The sequence below is a fragment of the Odocoileus virginianus genome, chromosome 17 (assembly GCF_023699985.2).
Source record: "Odocoileus virginianus isolate 20LAN1187 ecotype Illinois chromosome 17, Ovbor_1.2, whole genome shotgun sequence".
In the NCBI taxonomy this organism is placed as follows: Eukaryota; Metazoa; Chordata; class Mammalia; order Artiodactyla; family Cervidae; genus Odocoileus; species Odocoileus virginianus.
This window is the reverse complement of record NC_069690.1, coordinates 21,408,609-21,429,245: the sequence shown is the minus strand read 5'-3', so window position 1 is coordinate 21,429,245 and position 20,637 is coordinate 21,408,609. Positions and strand designations below refer to the sequence as shown.

The 20,637-nt window shown below is 53.7% G+C and overlaps 1 protein-coding gene across 2 annotated transcripts; it reads left to right on the top strand.

Annotated features, from left to right (window-relative positions):
• The first annotated feature begins 33 nt into the window (after positions 1–33).
• INPP5K (inositol polyphosphate-5-phosphatase K) lies at positions 34–19,222 on the top strand. Of its 2 annotated transcripts, XM_020909822.2 has the most exons (12): positions 34–401; positions 2,200–2,307; positions 2,605–2,713; positions 5,995–6,111; positions 6,455–6,630; positions 7,249–7,360; positions 8,003–8,112; positions 15,670–15,853; positions 16,715–16,852; positions 17,108–17,191; positions 17,358–17,462; positions 17,896–19,222. In XM_020909822.2, exons 1-12 carry the CDS (start codon positions 355–357, stop codon positions 17,953–17,955), a joined length of 1,350 nt encoding a protein of 449 aa, XP_020765481.1. In that variant the 5' UTR covers positions 34–354; the 3' UTR covers positions 17,956–19,222. The 2 variants fall into 2 exon arrangements, with proteins under 2 accessions (XP_020765481.1, XP_070334931.1); XM_070478830.1 differs by lacking the exons at positions 34–401; positions 17,108–17,191 and having other exon boundaries at positions 2,178–2,307.
• The last annotated feature ends 1,415 nt before the right edge of the window (positions 19,223–20,637 follow it).

Sequence of the window (20,637 nt, the reverse complement as noted above, 5' to 3'; positions counted from 1 at the left end):
CTGGGCGCCTCGGGGGCGGAGTCTCGGCCGCCGCGCCCCGCGGGCCGGGCCTTGTTGCGTCGGGTTCTGCTGCTACGGGGACACGCCTCTCTTACGTCCACCGTCCCCTAGGCCCCTTTCCTTTCGCCTTTCTCCGTTTCGCGCTCCTTGGAGAGTCCTGCCTCTTCCTGCGGACCCACCACCCAGAGTTCTCCGTACGCCCCGGCCCCGCCTCTTACGGAAGCCGAATCGAAGGGTCGGAATCCGGAAGAAAAACAATCGGGAGTGTGAGCGGGCCGGCACCTGCTTCCCAGAGAGAGCCGATTGGGCCAGGACCGGCGAGGTGCAAGCCGGCCGGGCCACTGCGTGGGGACGATGGAGGCCATGAACCCACGGACCGAGCCGAGATGCAGGACGCTCAGGTGAGGAAGGCGACTGCGGGCAGGCCGGCTGCCCGGGGAGGGATCGCTACCTCCAACCCAGTCAGTGCTGCGGGTCTGGGCCAGAACCGGACTGGGAGAGAAGGGGCCAGACCTATAGGTTGCTTCTAGTTCAGAGGCCTCTCACATTCTCCCAGGCCAGTATCTAAGAGAGCTATGTTGGGCTCAAACCCTGCGCCTCCTCCAAACTCAGGCCGCCAAGCTCTTACCCACTTCGGCGCCCCTAGCAGGTGTCCCAGTTAGATTCTGGAGGAGGGAGCAGTGTTAGGCTCTTTGAAGTTAAAGCTATAACAAAGCATTCTCCCCTTAGGTCTAGAGTAGAAACCTTGTTATTTAGATCAGCACATACATCATGGGATCTGCCTGATCCCGTTATGACCTGAAATCCACAATCAGATTTAGATAAGATCCTTTAGTGAAGTGATAATAGCTTGGTCTCATGCTTGCTCTTTAACAACGCTAATCACCAACTTAGTGCCAGTCACGATGCAAGGATTTGCTGCTAATCTTGGGACCTAACAGTGGGAACAAGAAATCCCCTCTCTGGAGGTCCCTGGGAAAACAAGGAGCCTTGCCGTGAAAGAGCTACCTTTTAATCCTCCGTTGGACAGCAGGGGGAGATCGTAAACAAACGAAGGGGCAGAACCTCCGGCTGAGTGCCTGGGAAGGTGGTTTTCCTATTGTTTTGTTGATGTTCGGAGGGAGGGGCAGGAAGTTGCTTTAAGCTGGCCAAGAATTTCTTCAGGTTGTGCTTTTTTAGAACTCGAACCTCTAAGAACGGGGTTCTGGTGGAGAAAAGATGTTTGGGGAAATCTTGCCCTTTTCTTCTTGCCCCCATTCTAAATCTGCTGTTACAGATCCTCCTCCTTACGGTGTGCCTAGGACTTCCCTGGGGCTTGCTGGCTCTCTTGGTCTCTGTGGGGTTTTAGCCCCTGCCTGCTGTGAACTCGGCACAGTCTGGGGGCTTCCCGGGAGCACTGCTGTAACTGTTCAAATGAAGAGATTTTCAAGTCTCTCTTTCCCCTGAGCCTCTGAGGAAGCCAGTGTTATTGAGAGCTGCTGATTAGATCTGTTGTTTCCCTGGGGTTTATATGAAGCTGCGTTGGATGTTATCCAACTGATGGTTTTTCCCAAAATTGGGTAGACTCTTGAGAAAGATGTTGGGAAACCTGTTATTTAGAATCTTGTTAGCCTCTCTGAAATGCTTGGCAGAATTGGTTGTGCTCCAGGGATGAGTGAGGAAGGAAAGGTGGTGCCCTTATCTGTTATTTTTTAAATTCCCCTGTTTTGCTGTGCTCAGGCCTCTCGCAAGGTGAAAACTGAACGTCCAGAATCTTTCTGGTGGTCCTGGGACCCCATGGATTGAAGAGTGGGGGGTGGGAAGTTGCTGACTGAGCCACAGATGAAGGGCTGTTAGAATTAATAAATTCTTCACTGCCCACCCCATTCACACCCCTTCCCTTGCCTGACTCCAAAACCTTCAGCCCCACTCGTTGGCAGCTCTCCTGGTGTCAGCAGCACAGGTGCCGCCAGCCGTGGGCAGCTGTATACCTGCATGGAGGAGCCAATCCTGGGTGGGCATTTCCTGCTTCAGGGGACAGAGGGCTTGAAGATGAAGGGCTTGTAGTTCAGTGCCCCTGTTCCCTCCAGTGGACGCAGAAAAGCACACATTTCCCATTCTGACTATAACAGATTATGGTCCGGCCATTAGCAGGCGCAGCCCCTGGTCTATTACCTGGACGAGGTCTCAGCCTCCTTCCTCCGTGGCTTCCCTTCGCAGCATACATGTTGTGACGTGGAACGTGGCCTCTGCAGCACCTCCTCCAGACCTCAGTGATCTGCTTCAGCTGAGCAACCTGAACCTGAATCTGGACATATACGTCATTGGGTAGGTGTCCATAGGACACGTCACGCATCCCTATATCTGAGATCAGGATCAGGTAAGCCTGACCAGTCCCAAGTTGTCCCATGGGGAACCACTGTAACCTGTTCACCTTCGCCCTGGGGTGTGAAGGCCAAGAACTTTCAGCCTGCATCAGAGCCAGGCCACATCTGTTGTCCTGGGTCAGCAATGGCAAGGAGCTGGCAAGCAGTAGCCACAGGGGAGGGAGAACCCAGGGCTGGACAGTCGGCCGAGGGCAGTGCCCTCCAGGCCGGGGGCAGGCCTCTGATTTGGGATGGGCAGTTTGCAGGAACTGAACTGTGGGATCATGAGCCTCCTTTCTGACACTGCCTTTGAAGACCCATGGAGCAGTTACTTCATGGACGTGCTTTCCCCTCTGAGCTTCGTCAAGGTAACTTGCAAGTTCATGGGCAGTTGGGAAATGTGTCTCACCTCTTATTACTAATCCCTAGTCCTTTGTCTCCCCGTCCAGCTTTCATGCTGTTACCCTTCTATTTAAAGACCCAAACCCCAGTTGCACCTGGTTCCCTGGGGCTCCTGCCTGCCTTGTGTCTTTCTGAAGTAGCTGGAGCTGAGCTGGGACCCCAGGGGCTAGTTTAACACTTAGATAGTTTTCAGGTTGGGAGAATTCCTTGGGGAGGCGTAGCAGGGCTTAGTAACACCTCATTGCCTTCCCCACCCCCAGCCTCCAATCTCTACTCAAAGACCCAGCCTGAAATCTCAGAGTATAATAGTAATTGCCACTATCTATGGTGTGCTTATTGGTGGTGGTGTTCTGTTGTTCTGTCACTCAGTCGTGTTTAACTCTTTGCAACCCTGTGTCCATTGAATCGGTGATGCCATTAAACCATCTCATCCTCTGTTGCCCCCTTCTCTTCCCACCTTCAATCTTTCCCAGCATCAGGGTCTTTTCCAGTGAGTCAGCTCTTGGCATCAGGTGGCCAAAGTATTGATGTTTCAGCTTCAGCATCCTTTCAGTGAATGTTCAGGATTGATTTCCTTTAGGATTGACTGGTTTGATCTCCTTGCTGTCCAAGGGACTCTTTAAGAGTCTTCTCCAGAACCACAGTTTGAAAGCATCAGCATTATAAACAAACTCTTTATGTACATTATTAAAAAAATTCCTAACTATTCTGAAATATAGGTGTTATATGGATAAAACCAAGACTCAGAGATCGTAACAGATTTGGATCCAGATCTTTCAAACTTCATAACCCGTGTCCTTAACTACTGTACTTTATTACTGTACTGGTGATCTGTAAGGCTGACAGGTATCCTGTGACTCTCCTGCTGGTATCAGAGGGTGTCCTCTGATCTTAAGAGACATGCACCTCAAATCCTCAGAGACCCAGAGGTCAGAAGAGACACATGTGGAGGAGAAGGATTGTCAGTCTATAGGGCCAGTATTCTTTAGGAAACCGTTTTGACCATAGGATAATCTGCAGGAATGCTCTAGATTGCTGGATCTTACTCATCTGCCCTGCACAGCTGAGAGATGAAACACAGTCCCACTAAAAATACCTCCAAGAAGCATTGCTTCTCAGAAATACCAGAACTCCTTTTTTCCTTTCTCTGGGTGATTGGATTGCTTCAGAATTCACTCCATTACCCTAATCTGGCCAGAGGTGCTGAGGCAAGAGCTGTGAATCCTCTGGAGGAGGGCAGAACCAGGTCATGTCAGATGTGATCCTGCTGCTGAGGCTAAAAGATGCCAGTCCCCAAGCCCTTGGCTCCCCCCAGATCGAACTCGGGCCTCTTCCTGCAGACTTGGAGCTGGCCCCTCTCAGAGGGCAAAACCACTTGTCTCTCACCACCCACTCCCTTCCCAAGACTGGAGGCCTCCTTGTACCTCAGCTCACTGGCAAGGCATCGGTGGGATGGACTTGAGCCAAGGAAATTAGCTCATCCTGTGGCATGGACACAGCTCACTCTCTCCGTGCGGCCTCCTGAGTTTGGGAGACCAGCCTGAGGGCCTGGCAGGCACCCACAGCAGATGCCCCTCCTTCACATAGCCGAGAGTAGAGTAGAGCCCTGCCTGCAGCCTGTTCCTGAGGCCGGAAGTTGCTGGCCACAGGTTGAGAAGCCTGATGCTGATCCCTTTTGCCTGCTCCTCGGCTCCCAGCCTCCCTCCTTCTAGTCCCTTCCTTAGCTCCTCCTCCTTCATTTCCTCCAACTAGAACTTCCCCTACAAGTCTCCTGCCTTTCCCCATAGCCCCACCCTTTCTCCCAATCTGAAGTTTTCCTGCCCCACCCCCACCTCCATCCTCCCTGCCCTACCCCCACTTCCCTGCTCTTTCAGAGTGGGCTCTAGCCTGTGGGGTGGAGCTCAGTGGCCCCCACCTGCTCTGTGGGATCAGATTAATCTTGAAACTCTTCCCAAATCTTTTTTCAGTTCCCTGGGAGTCAGTCCTACCGCCGCGCCCCGCCCCCCCGGGAGTCCAGCCCTTCCCCACTCCCATTGTCCTATTTGCTTGCAAAAGGGAGAGACCAAGACAGGGGTAGAAGGTGAAGTCGGGGACGCATTGGTAGTAACCTGTGCCCAGCCCTGGTGTTCATGCCTCCGTCCCTCGGTCTTGGGTTCAGGGTTCCCCCTCCCTTGACTCCTCCACCATCCCAGAGCTCCTGGCATGCGGGATCAAGTTTCATAATTCCTGGAAGGCCCCAGTACATGCTCCCCACCCGGGGATTTCCTCCTTGGCCTCTGCACCTCATGCTCCGGAAATAGCTACTCGGGTGGTGGGTGTAGACAGCCTGAAGCTGTGAGAGGGTCACAGGCCCATTCCCACCCCACCTCCACGGCAGCTGAGAGCGGGGATTCTGGCAGTCCTGGTCCTTTGAAGCTGCTGTCCAAAGTGGTCCTGCGGGTTCCTTAGTCTCCTTGTGCCTCAGTCCTTCTGCAGAACAGGGACCCTTCTTTCACAAGTTGGCCAGAATTAGCTGTTTCCCCCAACCTGCGCACACGCGTCCTTTGTGCTCACTCTCATCCCCTCTGCGTGGCGTTCAGGGACACCAGCTGCCCATAGTGTGTATTATTTTCAGTAGCATTTTCTTAATTGTTTTTCCCTGAGCTATAATGTATGGAGAAATGTAGAGTCTGGTGGATTCTTATACGTGTATGTAGCCATGCTGCCACCCATCAAATCAAGATACAGAGTATTTCCCATTCTCTCATGCTCATGTCCCTTCTCTGCATTTACTTTCAAGAATCCTTAAAGTAAAAATTAATATCAAGAGCTACCAGTTAATCCAGCATCTTTAAGATAGATTCCTGCTTTATCGATGAGAAAATAGATTTGTCCGGCATCAAATACTAACAGCCCGAGCTGGTTTTTCTGAACCTAGATCTGGCCCTTAGCCATTGTCCCATAAAGCATCTCTGAAGTTCTTTGAGCCCCTCCATGCACGGTACCCGGGGGAGCTCAGGAGGGCTCTAGGGAGAAGGGCGCCTGGCCATACATGGGCTGGGTTGGAAGAGTCAGTGCCCTCCTGATGGTGGGATGTCTCCACCCCCTTGCTGAGCCCCCAGATTGCCTCATTTGGCAGCTGAGACTCCATCAGCACTGAGATGCCATAGACCCCTGGGGCAGGACATCCGTGTGGCTCAGGGTTCTCAAGGGCGCCCAGCACAGGCCCTGGAGGGACATGAATGACTGTCACCCTTCTGTCCTGCAGGTCTCCAGTGTCCGCATGCAAGGGCTCCTCTTACTGATCTTTGCCAAGTACCAGCATTTGCCGTTTATCCAGGTCCTGTCTACTAAATCCACCCCTACCGGCCTCTTCGGGTACTGGGTAAGGACTGAGCTGTTTTCTGAGTCAAGAGCTGGGGGGGGCCTTCTCTCACTGGATGGAGCGGGGCTGGGGGCTTTAGAGCTGGGCAACTGAAAAAGGGAATGAATGAATTGAAAAAAGGGGGTGAAATGAATCTTGGCACTCTGTCCAGGCCAGTGCCCCGCATAGCTGCCTTCCCTCCTCTGGGGCGCCTAGTGTCCCTGGGATGGCAGGTGGGTGAGCTGGGCTCTGCGGAGGTGAGTGTCTGCCGATCCTGGGAGATCCCACAGGAACTGAGACCATCTGCCCTCAGGCCCCGGATGGGAAAACAGGTGTGTCCCCCCCCTTCCTGCCCACCTACCAGGGGAACAAAGGGGGTGTCAACATCTTTCTGAAGCTTTACGGCTACTATGTCAGCATCATCAACTGCCACCTGCCCCCCCACATGGCCAACAATGACCAGCGGCTGGAGCACTTTGATCGGATCCTGGAGATGCAGAATTTTGAGGCACAGGATATCCCCAACATCCTGGACCACGAGTGAGCGTGCTGCTGTGAACTGTGCCCCTGCCCTCTCCTCCAGCCCAGCCCCGGCAAGCCTGCTCTGCCCGGTCACTGCTCCCCCGCCAGAGGCAGTCTGCCCCCATCTCCCGCCCTCCCGCAGCCTCTTTCCCTGATGCCCGGTCTGCTCTCCTCTTCAGCTCTGCCTGCCTGGGCTCTGGGACCCCTTACCTTTCCCTGGCCCCTCTATCCTGCCTAGAAACTCTGGACGCTTCCGAACATCCCAGGTCAAGAACCTCGTGGTTCCTGAGGTCCCCGGGGAGGGCTGGTTCTCAGGTGTGCCCTGTGGGGGCACCTGGTGCCAGGTGCCCAGCTGGGGGACAGGGAGGGAGGGCTAGAGCCTGTTCCACATTCACCACTTGCCCCTCAGGGCTGGTCCCTTTGGCTTGAATGGCCGGTGGGGGCCAGGAGAACAGGCCCACTGCGGCCCGCCCTTGTCTTCACCTGATCCTCCCTCAGCCTCTGGCTTTTCACCCCCTCCTCGAGCCTTCTGCTTCCTGGCAGCCCTGCAGTGGGTGGTCAGGGCCCTTGTGGTCTCCTGCCTGCTCTGACCCCATCACAGACCCTCAGGCCACCTGCCTTCCTTTCTTTCTGAAGCCTCATTCTCTGGTTTGGAGACATGAACTTTCGGATCGAGGACTTCGGGTTGCACTTTGTTCGAGAATCCATAAGAAATCAGCGCTACAGTGACCTATGGGAGAAGGATCAGGTATCTGAGAGGGGGATCTGAGCCTGAGGGAAAGAGTTCTGAGCCCAAGGCCGGGAAGGTCAGCAGGAGGTGTGGGGAGATTCCCTAGCGCCCATTCTCCTTTCCCAAGCCTTCAAAGTCCCTGACCCCAGGCAGGGCAGAGTCTAATAGGCCTTGGTTGCTGGGAGTGGGGCAGCCAGGCTTGTCTGGCCAGCCCGGTCTCCACCTGGAGGCGCTCCAGCACCAGGTGTGTGTGAGGTCGGGGAGCGAGAAGGGCTTTGGCCTGCCGGCCCTGCACCAGCCCTCAATGTCCCTGTTGTTTTTCCCACTCCCGACCTGTCTTGCCTCCTGAGGATGAGATACCACCCGTTGGGACACCCCGCCTACCCCAGCCTCCCCTCTGACACACTTCTGCTAGTGGCTCCTAGGGAAATAGAATTCAGAGCCTGGTCCCTGTGGTCCAGGGACAGGGAAGTGGTAGGCGGCTCCCTCCCCTGGGACTCTGGGTGGGGGTGTGGGGGTGATGTCTGCCTTCTTTCGCATTCAGCTGCTGTCCTGGGGGTGGGGTACTGGGCTGGGGCAGTGAGGAGCAGACTGGGAGGGCACTGCCAGGTTTGAACCTTGCCCCACTGCGATGGCAAGTGCCAATCCCTTTTCCTCCAGCTCAGCATCGCCAAGAGACATGACCCACTGCTCCGGGAATTCCAGGAGGGCTCCCTGCTCTTCCCGCCTACCTACAAGTTTGATAAGAACTCCAACAACTATGACACCAGGTGAGGGGGCCCCACCGGGAGAGGATGTGCTTGTTGCAGATCTGGGCCTGGGAAGTCAGACCGTGCTGGCCCTTGTGATCATGGGACCCACCTTCAGTTAGAAGTGTTGGGGGAGCAGGACTAGATCCAGCCATCACCTCTCAGGAGCGGTGCCTCTGCACCCCTCATGAGATGCTGACCGAGGGAGCTGTCCCAGATGGTCCCAGGAGGGAGCGGGAAGGGGAGCTGGTGCTGGCCAGAATGGGGGCTGGGGCCGGGGCAGGTAGGGCCGAAGGGGAAGGGAGACAGCTGATTGCTGACTGCAGGGCACGGGAGATCGGGGAGGGGCTGTACTTCAGCATCCTTCAAACTCCTGCCCTCCTGCCCCCCAGGGCTTTCTGGTCCTGCCCAGAAGATGGTGGGGACAGAAAGCTTGGCTCAGCCAGTCACTGGTGTTAAGTAGTCCTGCCCTGGCTGTGAGCGGGTTGGGTACTAGTTAAGGAAGATGAAGTAGGAGTTGTCAGTGGGGCAGTTAGTGGGGAACAATGCAGAGATAATGTACCTGGTTAGAAATTAGAAGCACAGTTTGTGCTTTATTGGCAGCATGACCTTGGTCATGGTATTTAAGCCTCAATTTTTCCATCTAAAAATGGGGATGATAACAGTACCTATTTCATGGGACTGAGGATTCATTGAGACCACCACAGGACTTCCATGGTGGTCCAGTGGCTAAGACTCCCAGCTCCCAAAGCAGGGGGCCCGGTTTCGATCCCTGGTCAGATCCCACATGCCGCAACTAAGACCCAGGGCAGCCAAGTAAATAAATATTTGAAAAGAAATAAATAAGACCTGGCATGTTAGCCTAGTGCCTGGCACCCGGTAGGCACCACGATAACTGCTGTCGTTGTTTTTAGATTCAGGTCTTCAGGTCGGAGTTTTATTGAAAGCCTTTCTAAAGAACTGAGAAAGGGACAGGTAACCACCAAGACCTTAGACTTAGGCAGTGGGGCAAAAGTAGCTCGGATCCAAAACCCCTGACCCGATTTAGGGCAGGGACCCTCATCTCTTTGAAGAGTAACCCACTACATGTTTCGGGGCTCTTTGTATTCCCCTAGCAGAATTGTCTTCTGAGGGAGGTGCCCCCAGGGTAGCCCAGGCCTCTGGGATTTAGGCGGTGAGTAGGTCTGTCCACAGCCAGGCCAGGATGCGAGGGGGCCCTGCTGGCCCAGGGCCAGAAGCCGTGTGGCAGAGCCACAATGTCCCCACCAAGCGAGGGGGAGAGTGTGAGCCATTTGAGGTTTGTGGAGCAAGACAGAGTGGGGTCACAGCCAGGGGCCGTGCACACAAGAAGAGGCCAGGAACACTGGAACCGAGGGCCGGCTGGGCCGCAGCCCGAGCCAGAAAGCAGGGAAGAGGGCAGGCTCCCGCTGGCCCAGGTCCGCAGCCGTCAGTCTCCCCGGCCATCCACTGGAAATGAGGGTCATCGTGGAAATTGTCAGGCCTCTGTGGGACTAGCCGGGCCCCTCTACCAGTTGACACTTGCCGGCAGGAAGAGAGCTGCTGACAGGCCATGTGGCCAGGCGTCACTCTGCTCACACCCCGGGTACGGGAGGGAAGGCGGCAGGAGGCTGGAAGTCACGCAGGTGGTGTGGAGAGGCTGAGATGTTCACGGTCTTCCCCAGGTAGCTGTGCTGGGATAGTGGAGCCAGGGCTAGACCTCTCCAGATTGTGCTGCCCATGATGCTTTCCTCTAGCCCACAGTGCCTCCAGGTTCACAGCCAGTCCTTTTTTTTTTTTTTTTTTTTTTGATGAATTGTATTTATTTTTAATGTGTATTTATTTTTTGGCTGTGCCACACAGCATGTGGGATCTTAGTTTCCCGACCAGGGATCCAATAGACACCCCTGCATTGGAAGCATGGAGTCCTAACCGTTGGACTACCAGGGACGTCCCCACACAGCCAGTCTTGCCAGCTAGCAGCAGAAAGGAGGTCAGGGCTGGGATAGCAAAAAGCTTGCCAAGGAGAAGGCAGATGTTATGATAGATACAATCCACACTGTGACTGACATCACTGAGTGCTGACCACGGGCCAGGCATTGGGCAGAGGGCTTTGCTCGCATCACTTCACTTAATTCCTACTGTATCTTCATTAGGTAGACAGTGTTGATACTGACTTCTTACAAATAAGGAAACTGTATCTCAGAAGGGCTAAGTAAGGTAGTAACAGAGTAAGTGATGGAGCAAAAATTTGAACTGAGGTCTGTGTGAATCCAGACTCATGCTTCCCCTTGCTTGGAGCCCAGGAAATGAAGGAATGTCTGGACAGGAACAACGGCATTACAGGGGGACATCACAAATGAAATATCCCCTGCTGGGAATGCCTGCGGTTGGCAGGAGCCCCACATAGGGAGTAGAAACGTTCCTGTGTGATCAGTCTGTTATTCATCCTTGAAAACCTGGTTGAGGCATCATCTCTACTGGGAAATCTTCCCTGACCCTTGCCAGTTTCGCTGAGAGTTCTCTCGTGCTGTTCACGCTGCCTGCAAGCCTTGCACATCGTGTGTTCAGTGTCTTTTAAGACATGGTGTGCCCTTTTTGCTGTGCTATGAATGCCCAGAGCACAGAGGCTAGATCTGGTTTATGAGTGTCCCTGGTTATAGCACAGTGTGCCTGCCTTGTGTTTGAACTGGGAGCCTGAGAAGACAAAAGGGACAGATAAGATATTTAAGGAGCAGCCAGTCTAGTAGAGGGACCCACCCAGAGTGAGCAAGCCAAATAAACACTCTCAAGTCCAGGAGCTGGCCAGTAGAAGGCTCCAGAATTCTGTGTGGAAGTGGTAAAAGAGAGCGAAGTGAATGGAGGAGGGCAGCTGAAGCCAGGAGGAGTCAATGAGAGCTGTCAGAGAGGCAGCAGGTTTCACAGAAAGGACAGGCATTCTGATGAGAAGCACTTTGAGTGGGAATGCCCCGCTGTACAGAGGGACTGAGCTGTGTGCGGGGCCTGGTTCGCAGCTTCGCCCGGCCTTGGCAGCATACTGGAGCCAAGATGTAATGAGAAACGAGGTCGGCTCCGTTACAGGGGAGGGTGAAAGGGCTGAGGGCAGGAAATCCTATTAAAGTCAGGGATTATAGTAGGGTTTTGTTACAGTCCACAGGAACCTAGTCCACCTCCCCTCTCGGCAGTGAGCAGAGGATGTTATGATCAAACTAGGCAAGACTCTTAAGTCCAGAGTTCAGTGGGACACTTAGAAGCCATCTATAGGGAGCCAAGAGGAAAATGCTCCCAGACCCAAAAATGGAACACATCACTCCTTTGGGGCCAATAAATTGGCTCAAGTTTTCTAGGCTCTTAAGCCTGGAGAATCTTGCAGAGCTACTTGGTCTTAATTTTTAGAAAGTAAAGACATATCACAGGCATGCCTGGGAGATATTGTGGAATTGGTTCCAGACCGCCACAGTAAAGCAAATATCACAATAGAGTCACTCAAACTTTTTGGTTTCCTGGTGCACAGAAAAGTTAGGTTTATACTGTTCTGTAGTCTATTGAATGTACAATAACATATCTAAAAAAATGTACATACCTTAGTTTTAAAATACTTCGTTAGGAAAAAAAAAAACTTCGTTAGTAAAAAGTGCTAACCAGTCTCAGAGCCTTTGGCAAGTCCTCCCTTTTTGTGATAGTAGCATCAAAGATCACAGATCACCTAACAATTATACCCCTAAGAGAGCTTGACCTATTATAAGAACTACCAAAACGTGACTCAGAGACACAAAGGGAACAAATGCTATTTGAAAAATGGTTCCAAGTAGTCTTGCTCAATGCAGGTTTGCCACAAACATTCAATTTGTAAAAATCACAATCTCAGCCAAGTATTAATGTAAGAAAAGCACCGTAAACCGGGGTGTGCCTGACATCTCCAGAAACAGTTCTTGGGGGCTTCCCTGGTGGCTCGGTAGTAAAGAATCCACCTGCCAATGCAGGAGACATGGGTCTGAACCCTGATGCAGGAAGATCCCTCATGCCACAGAGCAATTAAGCCCATGTGTCTCAACTATTGAGCCTGTGCTTTAGAGCCCATGAGCCACAACTACCAAAGCCCTCGCCCCCTGGAGTCCACGCTCCACCACAATGAGAAGCTCACACCACAGCTAGAGAGTAGCCCCTGCTCTCCGCAACTAGGGGAAGGGCCGTGCAGCAACCAAGACTCGGCACAGCCATGAATAAATAAATAAAAATTATTTAAAAAAAAAACAGTTCTTGTTCTCAGTCATGACCATTCAGCCCAAAAAAGCGTCAGTGAGGCCCCCCTCGGGTTACACGCTGGGAATCGGCCACTGAGGGGCAGACTGGGGGGAGATGGGTGCAGTGGAGGAGAGCTGACTCCATGGGCAGCAACATGGGCAGGCACCCAGCTCCCACCTGCACACGGTGACCTCCCTCAGCATCCGTGTCCTGGAGAAGGGAGATGCGACCTGTGGCGCCCTTCCAGGGTTGGGAGGATTAGAACAGTCAGGTGCCTGCCACAGGCACGTGATGCATGGAGGGACCCCGTGTTTAGCTGTTACCAGGAATGGAGAACTGGGGGAATATATTTATTCTGCTTATTTGTTCCTTTGTCTTCTGTTTGTTAAACGAGATCCTCAGCAAGTTTGTCAGTCCCATTTATCAGATCCTCCCCAGTCTCCTGGCTTATAATAAGGGCTCAGTAAAGGTGACTGAGGGCTTCCCTGGTGGCTCAGTGGTAAAGAATCTGCCTGCAGTGCGGGAGACATGGATTCAGTCCTTGGATTGGGAAGATCCCCTGGAGGAGGAAATGGCAACCCACTCCAGTATTCTTGCCGGGGAAATCCCTTGGACAGAAGGAGCCTGACAGGCTACAGTCTGTGGGGATCAAGAAAGAGTTGAACACAACTTAGCGACTGAACAGCAACAACAAAGATCATCAAGAGAATGAACAATACAGGTGCCCAGTGATGAGTGTGGACCAGGCCATGGGAAAGGAAGAAGGGGAGACAGGCTGAGGTCCTGAGGGGGAAGGAGTGGGGCTGCGGTCAGGATTTGGGGAGGATTCTGACCATAATGGGGAAGTGGGGGCAGGAGGATGCCTCGACAGGGAGAGTGGTGCATCCGTGCGGTTCACTACCACGTTTCAGGAACTGCTAGGCACTGATGTCCAAGGTTGGATTGGAGGTTTTGTGTCTGTAGTTTCTGGGATGGAAATTCCATCCCATGAACACTCTTCATTCTGACATCCCATTCCAACATCCCATGAACACTCTTCAGAAACGTGAAAGGTCACAGGTCTGCCAGGAGCGCAGAGCAGAGGTGCTGTAGCCAGTCACCACTTCTGCAACACTCCCTCAATAGGGTTTTTTGAAGTAAGTACTGTTATCACCCCATCTTAGAGTTGAAAAAACTGAGGTTTAGAGTGATGGTGTCACTTGCCAAGGGCAGAACTTTTTTTTTTTTTTTTTAGACTAGATCACTGATTCGTTTTAAAAGTATGCAACTCAGAAATAGGCAGATGGAAGAGATGTGTAGAACAAGGTATGGGAAAGGGCACAGAGCTTCAATACCTCCTCCAAGAGCACCACTCCCCAAATTCACCAACACAGAACTCTGCGTTAACAGGACAGAACCTTTCACCAACTGGTCTCCAATTTTAGAGTCGAAGTTCACCACCAGGGCACCACCATTCTGCCGCTATTGCTGGAGAACCATTTTGCTATTGAAGTGATGAAGGTGTGGCAGGAATGTTTGTTTAAAATAGTAAGTGAATAAAGCAGAAGACAAAAATAGCCTTTCAAGCTATAAGTATGTGAAGTCATATATGTTAAAATTAACTGGACATTTTTGAGGAAGGAGAGTGAGCTTGGGTTTTTTATTTAGTTGTTTGTATTTCACAAGTACTTGTTTTTGTTTTTTTTTTTTTCATGAGCGCTTGTTGATGGGTTCGATCCCTAGGTTGGGAAGATCCCCTGGAGAAGGGAATGGCAACCCACTCCAGTATTCTTATCTGGATATAGTCCATGGATAGAGGAGCCTGACAGGCTCCATGAGGTCACAAAGAGTTGGATGCAAGTGAGTGACTATTACACCGTTGAGTACTTACTGCATACCAGGCTCTCTGCTAATGCCAAGGATACACAGGAGACACCAAGAGCCCCTTCCTTGCCTTTTGAGCTCACACTAACTGATGGGCTGAGGGGGAAACATGGAAACATGGAAAATGGAGTGTAACAGTAGACATACTTGTGTCAAGTGCTTTGGAAGCAGAGAGGTCAGGGCCAGCCAGGGACAATGACGGCATGGAAACTGGGCCTCTCCCTGCGATGCAGGGCGTTCCAGGCAGCAAAGCCTCAAGAACAGAGGCCCAGAGGCTTGAGAGGCTCACCAGGGTAAGGTGGGTCTGGGGCGGAGGTGGGCGATAAGGTCGAATCTGGGCACCAGACTCCTGGGCACCTTGAAAGCCACATTTGGAGACGTGAGCTTTATTCTGGAGGCAGTGAAGACTCCTTAAAAGGTTTTTGCTGGATTTGTTGTTGCTGTTTTAAAAAAATATACATTTATTTATTTGACTGCACTGGGTCTTAGTTGTGGCATGTGGAATCTAGTTCCCTGACCGGGGATGGAACCCAGGCCTCTGTATTGGGAGCGCAGGGTCTTAGCCACTGGACCAGGGAAGACCGTCCTTAAAAGTTTTAAAGCAGTGAATCATCTGACCAGGCTGTATGGTGTCTGTCATGCCCATTGGGGAAGCTGGGAGTACAGAAAGGGAATGGCAGGTCTTCAGTTGACTCTTGAGAACAAAGCCTCATAAGAGCCAGTGTCCAGGGGCAACTTGTGTTGTATGAAGCACGGCACTATCTGTTTTTTGTGTTTTGTCTCATTTAAGCATCTCAGTAACCCTGAGATGTAACTACTGTTATCTCCATTTTACTGATGAAGAGCTGAGGCCTAAGAGGGGTTGGCCTGGTGATGACGGGCATGTACCCTGTGGTCATGCTGGCTGGCCCAGAGTCCTGGCTTCACCACACTATGGCTGGGCAATTTTAGGAAAGTCCCAACCCCTCTAAGACCCATTTTCTCCACCTGTGAAGAGGGGATAAATGGTCCTGGTCCAAGGTATGTGGGGAGATTCCCTAAATACTTCCCTTCCCTTTCCCAAGATCGCATCTGTAGTTTCGGGGAGTGGGTAGTTGCGGGGAGTGGGAGGGAGCCAAGTTCCAGCTCAGCTCTAACCCCACATTCCAAACCTCAGCCTCTTTGATGTTCTGCTGCTTTTGTTCAGGAAATAAACGGTTTAGACGGAGTGTTTCTGAGTCACCATTTGATTCATAAAAATGTAGACCAGACCAAGGGTCCTTGGCTGAGTCTGACACAGACCTGTGTACTGTTGTTGGTTCCACGGGGCATGCTTCTGCCCACAGCCAGGCTGGGCTCCACCAGCTCTGTCCAGGGGCATCTCATGGCGGCTGACAGGCCCTGGCGTTAGGGACTCCAAGGGAGCTCGAGGGGGTCCCTTCCTGCTGGCCTGATGACCCTTCTCTCCCCTTCTTCCTCCCCCCCCATCCCCAGTGAGAAAAAGCGCAAGCCTGCTTGGACCGATCGCATCCTTTGGAGGCTCAAGCGGCAGTCCCAGACCAACTCCCACACCCCTGCGCTCCCGGCCCCCTTCGCCCTGTCGCTGAGGAGCTATGTCAGCCACATGGTGTACACCGTCAGTGACCACAAGCCTGTCACCTGCACCTTTGACTTGGAGGTAAATCTCCAGGCTGCCTGGCACTTGGCAGAGCCACAGCTGTGCCGGGCCACATCCCAGACCCGCCTGCCCTGGGTTCAGAGCTCAGCAGGTCCCCGGGGAGACCTGGAGGAGGACACGATTGCCTCTCCTCCCAGGTCAGGTGTCTCACTGTTCTTAGGAGCCATGCTGGCTCTGTCTGTCAAAAATGTGTTCAAACCCTTTGTCAGTAGGTTTTCATTTCCTCTTGGTACTGTCCCTTGGGGCTCCTGAGTTCCATTATGCTTATTACCTACTGTGTGAGGTAGGACTTCCTTTCATTTGTCCTAAACCTCCCTGGCTCAGGTTGCAGAGGGAGCCCCCTCCTCCTGTATCTTGCTGTCTAATGACCAAGGTAGTGTGGGCCCCTCTGAGCTGCCGACTGCCCTCACGCTGTGTGTCCCTCCACGTGCCTCCAGCTGTTCTCACCAGAGGCCCCCAAATTGAATTTGGGTCTTTGGGTCAGAAGCCATGGAATCCTGAGAGCAACTCCCTGGCTGCTTTCTTCATCCTGTCAGCAGCTCCTGCAGCCTCCCGCACCTGCATACTCTGCCCCCAGTACTTGGCTCTCTGCCAGGTTACCCACCCACCCTCCCGGCCCCAGGCCCATCCTCCCTGGCAGGGCCAGCCATCCCCCACCAGCCTTTGGTCCCTCTTTCCAGCCGGCCAGTCAAGGGCTGATACCCTCCAGGCAGCCTAGCTGACAGCTAACCCACTCTACTGGCTGCCCCCCCCCCCCCCCTCGCAGAGACCCTGACCTGTTGGAAGGGCACAGTCAGGACTCCCATCTCAGGGAAGGGGACATTGCTGTGGGACTTGAACCCCTCTGACCCCTGTGTGTAGCTGAAGCCCTTGGTGTCTGCCCCGCTGATCGCCCTGCTGCCCGAGATCCCGTGCACCATGGAGAGCGACATGCTGATCAGCTACTCCCTGACCACAGACTTCCTCAGCAGCCCCTGGGACTGGATTGGCCTGTACAAGGTGATGGGGCCCGTCGGCCGCACCCCACTGGTTTATCCATGCTGAGGGCTCATGGGAGTTGGGCATAGAGACCACAGAGCTACCCTCATCTACCTGGAGTCCTTGCCTACCGAGGGGCTGGCCATGAAGGGGAGGAGGCAGATGATGCTATGATGGCCAGCCTTAGAAATGAGACCATCCTCCTCTTAGGATTTGACATGGGTCCTGTGTCCTCCCAAACCACTGACCACCCACCCAATCCCCCCCCTCCTACAGGTGGGGCTGCGCCACATTAATGACTACGTCTCCTATGTCTGGGTCAGGGACAACCAGGTCTCCTTCAGTGACAGGCTGAACCAGGTACCTTCCCCCTTACCTGAGACAGAGGTTCCACCTTGCCAGCAGGGGGGCTTGCCTGAGCTCTCTGTCCTTTGGAAGGAGCAGAGAGCTAGATACCTAGTTGCTGAGAGCTGGATGGGGCCTGAGGCCATAGAGCTGACCCACATCTGTCTGTCCTTGCCTCCAGGTATACATCAACATCAGCGACATCCCTGAGACTGAGGATCCATTTCTCCTTTTTTACTATAGCAACAACCTACATTCTGTGGTGGGGATAAGCAAACCCTTCAAGGTAACAGATACTGGTGGGTAAGAGGAAGGGTGGGCTTCCCTGCTGACTCAGCAGCAAAGAATCCGCCTGTAATGCAGGAGACCTGGGTTCGATCCCTGGGTTGGGAAGATCCCCTGGAGCAGGAAATGGCAACCCACACCAGTATTCTTACCTGGGAAATCCCATGGACAGAGGAGCCCTGGGGGCTACATTCCATGAGGTCACAAAAGAATTGGACACAGCTTAGTGAAGGAACAGCCACAACACAGAAGGAAGGATAGCCCAGATGACAAGCCTGTTGCTGGTTCCCTGAGGCCATGGGCCGAGGAACCCCCCCCCCCCCAACTCCCCTGCACCATACAGCTGCATCCATCTGGGGATGGGGGAGATGGAAGGCATGGAGCAAAAACCTGCCCCTTGCCCCTTCCACTCACCACCTGCTTTATCCCTGCAGATCCAGCCTTTCTCCTTCCTGGAGGAGGACCCGCTGGATGAAGCCCAGCCACAGATCTGAGCCGGGCTAGAGTGATCCAGGGCAGAGGCCGGAGCTGGCAGCCAGCTCTGCCCACCACTGCCAGGAGCTGGGGGCCCAGCCCAGCCCAGCCCCCAGAGGAGGCATCGGCATCCTCCACCTCCCAGGGTGAGCCCTGGCCACCTTCCTCTGCTCTCTTCAGTCTAGATCTCTGGAATGGGCCCCTTAAATACAGGTTTTTGTTGCTGAGGTGTGAGTGAAATCAGCTAGTTTGTCAACAGTGAAGATCTAGAGATAGGCCCCTGGATGCAGGAAGGACCCTCCCTCCCGCATCTCATTTCTGAATTTTCCCCACACACTTCCAGCCCCGCCCAGGCAGGCCTGCCAGGCACATGCCCCATCTGGCACAGGCCTGCATTCTTGTCACGCCACCCTGGGCCTTAGGCTGCCTGGGCGGGGGACATGCTCCCATTTGTACAGGCTGCAGAGACTGGTTGGTGCACAGAGCACTGGGTCCCAGGAGTCTTGACATCTTGTTGCCTGTCCCCTTGAAGGGTGGGCAGAGGGTCTGAGATCCCTGCTTTCAGCAGAAGCCAGTGACCAAGTAGGCAGGATGGAAGAGCCCTCCACCCAGGCTCTCCTATAGTTGTTGTGGACAGGTTGAGGTGTGTCCTGCCAACAGCACACACATACCCCTACCTCCACCCCCAGCTCAAGGAATCCAGCCCAGAAAGTTCCAGGGTCTGAGCAGAGGACTGCACCTAAGTTTGCTTCTGCTCATGGGTCAGGCTCCATGCCCCCAAAGTGCCCTCCTGAGAAGGGCTGGCAGTTGATAGAGGAGCTTGGCCACAGACTTTCGCAGGGCGGCCCATGCCCAGTCCATCTCACCTGCCCCTATCCTCGCTTACTGTCGCTGGCCGGAGATCTGCCCTCTCTCTCTGCCCTGGGACCTAGAAGAGGGGGCAGGCGGAGCCGGAGTCAAGACGTTCTGGAGAATCTGGCCTGGGCATCTTCAGAGAGCATTCCCCAGGCACTGTGTGGATGCGGCCTGGCCCCATGCCCACCATCTCCCTTGAGTCAACAGTGGCTGAAGTGGTCACCTTCTTCCAGAAGACACCTCAGGGAGCCTGCTCTGTGACCATCAGACCCATCATAGGACCTGAGACAGGGACACCAGTTGCTCTGTATCCTGACTCCACCCTGAGAGCCATCTGGAACTGTCCCTTTGGCCTCTAGCGGGCCATGGCTAGAGAACATGCCATGTTCTCTGGCTGTTGCATTGGGGGTTAATTAGAAACAGTGGCTTTTACACCTGTGTGTGGCTCCTTTGTGATGGTGGTGGAAACAGGCTCGCGTTCACGGGCTCCTACTTGAGTCCAGGATGAGGGCCCTGTCGTCCAGACTAGACTGTCTGTGTCTGATGAGGGTGACAGAGGTTGCCTGTGTGGGAATGGGAAACTGAGGTTCTGGGATGGGGGCCCTCTGGGTCCTGGGTCCTGGGTCCCAGGGGGCTGTGCCTCCTTTGCTGCTGGGCACTTCACTCACTCCTGCCAAGCAGGTAGAGTGGGCTTCTTGGGGCTGAACTCAGAAAAGGTGTTCACTCTGCTCTCACCAGTTAATCCCTCCTCACCTGGCACTCCCTCATACCTTAGTATTTTTTTTTTTAAATAATTTTATCTTATGTTTTTATTTTTGGCTGTTCTGGGTCTTCGTTGCTGCTTGGGCTTTCTCTAGCTGCAGTGAGGGGCCACTATTCTTTGTTGCGGTGTGCGGACTTATTGCAGTGTCTTCCCTCATGGTGGAGCACAGGCTCTAAGAGCGTGCGGGCTTCCGCAGTTTTGGTGCACAGGCTTCGTTGCCCCACGGCATGTGGGATCTTCCCAGACCAGGGGTCTCCTGCCTTGGCAGGTGGGTTCCTTACCCCTGAGTCACCAGGGAAGCCCCCCACACACCTTAGTCTGGAGCCTTGATCCTGGGTTAAGCTCTCCAAAAACATCACCATCTCTTCTCTCTGCCTCACCTCTCCCCAGATCCCTCTACCCCGAGGTCCCCAAGGTAACTTCTCTCTCTGCCCACAACACACAGGCACCTGAGGAGCCCAACCCTGGAACTCTCCTGCGTCTTTCCTTCTCACACGCACAACCATCATGGGTGTTACCAGCCTTCTGTAGCTGGGGGAAGCGAGAGCTCAGAGAAATGGCGTGATCCCCTGAACTGTGGTGTCATGCAGAAACACAGGAATGGGGTCAAGAGCTTTGTTCGAATGAGAGTCCCCTCTTTACCCTATTCTTCCCTACTCTACGAGTAGGGTACCCTCCTCTACCCTACTCTAGGAGTCCCAGTTTCTATAAAATAACAAATAGCCTTCCAATTCGCAAGATTACTGTGTGAGAACAACTGCAAAACATTCTACTCAGCTCTTCAAACTGATCAATGCAGCCCTGGGGCAGGACCCCAGGGCTCCTGTTTCTCAGGCTCCATGTTTCTCCTCCTGTCTCTGGGTCATGCATGTCCTGTACGTGCCCACCTCTCCCCTTTGCCCTTCTGTCTTCACACAGTCCTACCCCTGCCTCCTGTGGCCAGGAGGGCTGAGTCCAGCAGTGATTGAGAGGCGGGAAGGGGAAGGGGGGGTGCTCTCCCTCCTCTTGGCCCCAGTCAGGATATGGCCGCTCTGGGCCCAGCCCTGACCCGCAGAGTGGAAACAGGAAATATGTGAGACTTGGT

Bases quoted from the DNA above. Each gene is read 5' to 3' on its own strand.
- INPP5K (XM_020909822.2), top strand. From the start codon at position 355: ATGGAGGCCATGAACCCACGGACCGAGCCGAGATGCAGGACGCTCAG. The intron at 8,113-15,669 runs GTGAGGGGGCCC...CCCCATCCCCAG, and splicing joins TCCAACAACTATGACACCAG to TGAGAAAAAGCGCAAGCCTG. The intron at 16,853-17,107 runs GTGATGGGGCCC...CCCCTCCTACAG, and splicing joins ACTGGATTGGCCTGTACAAG to GTGGGGCTGCGCCACATTAA.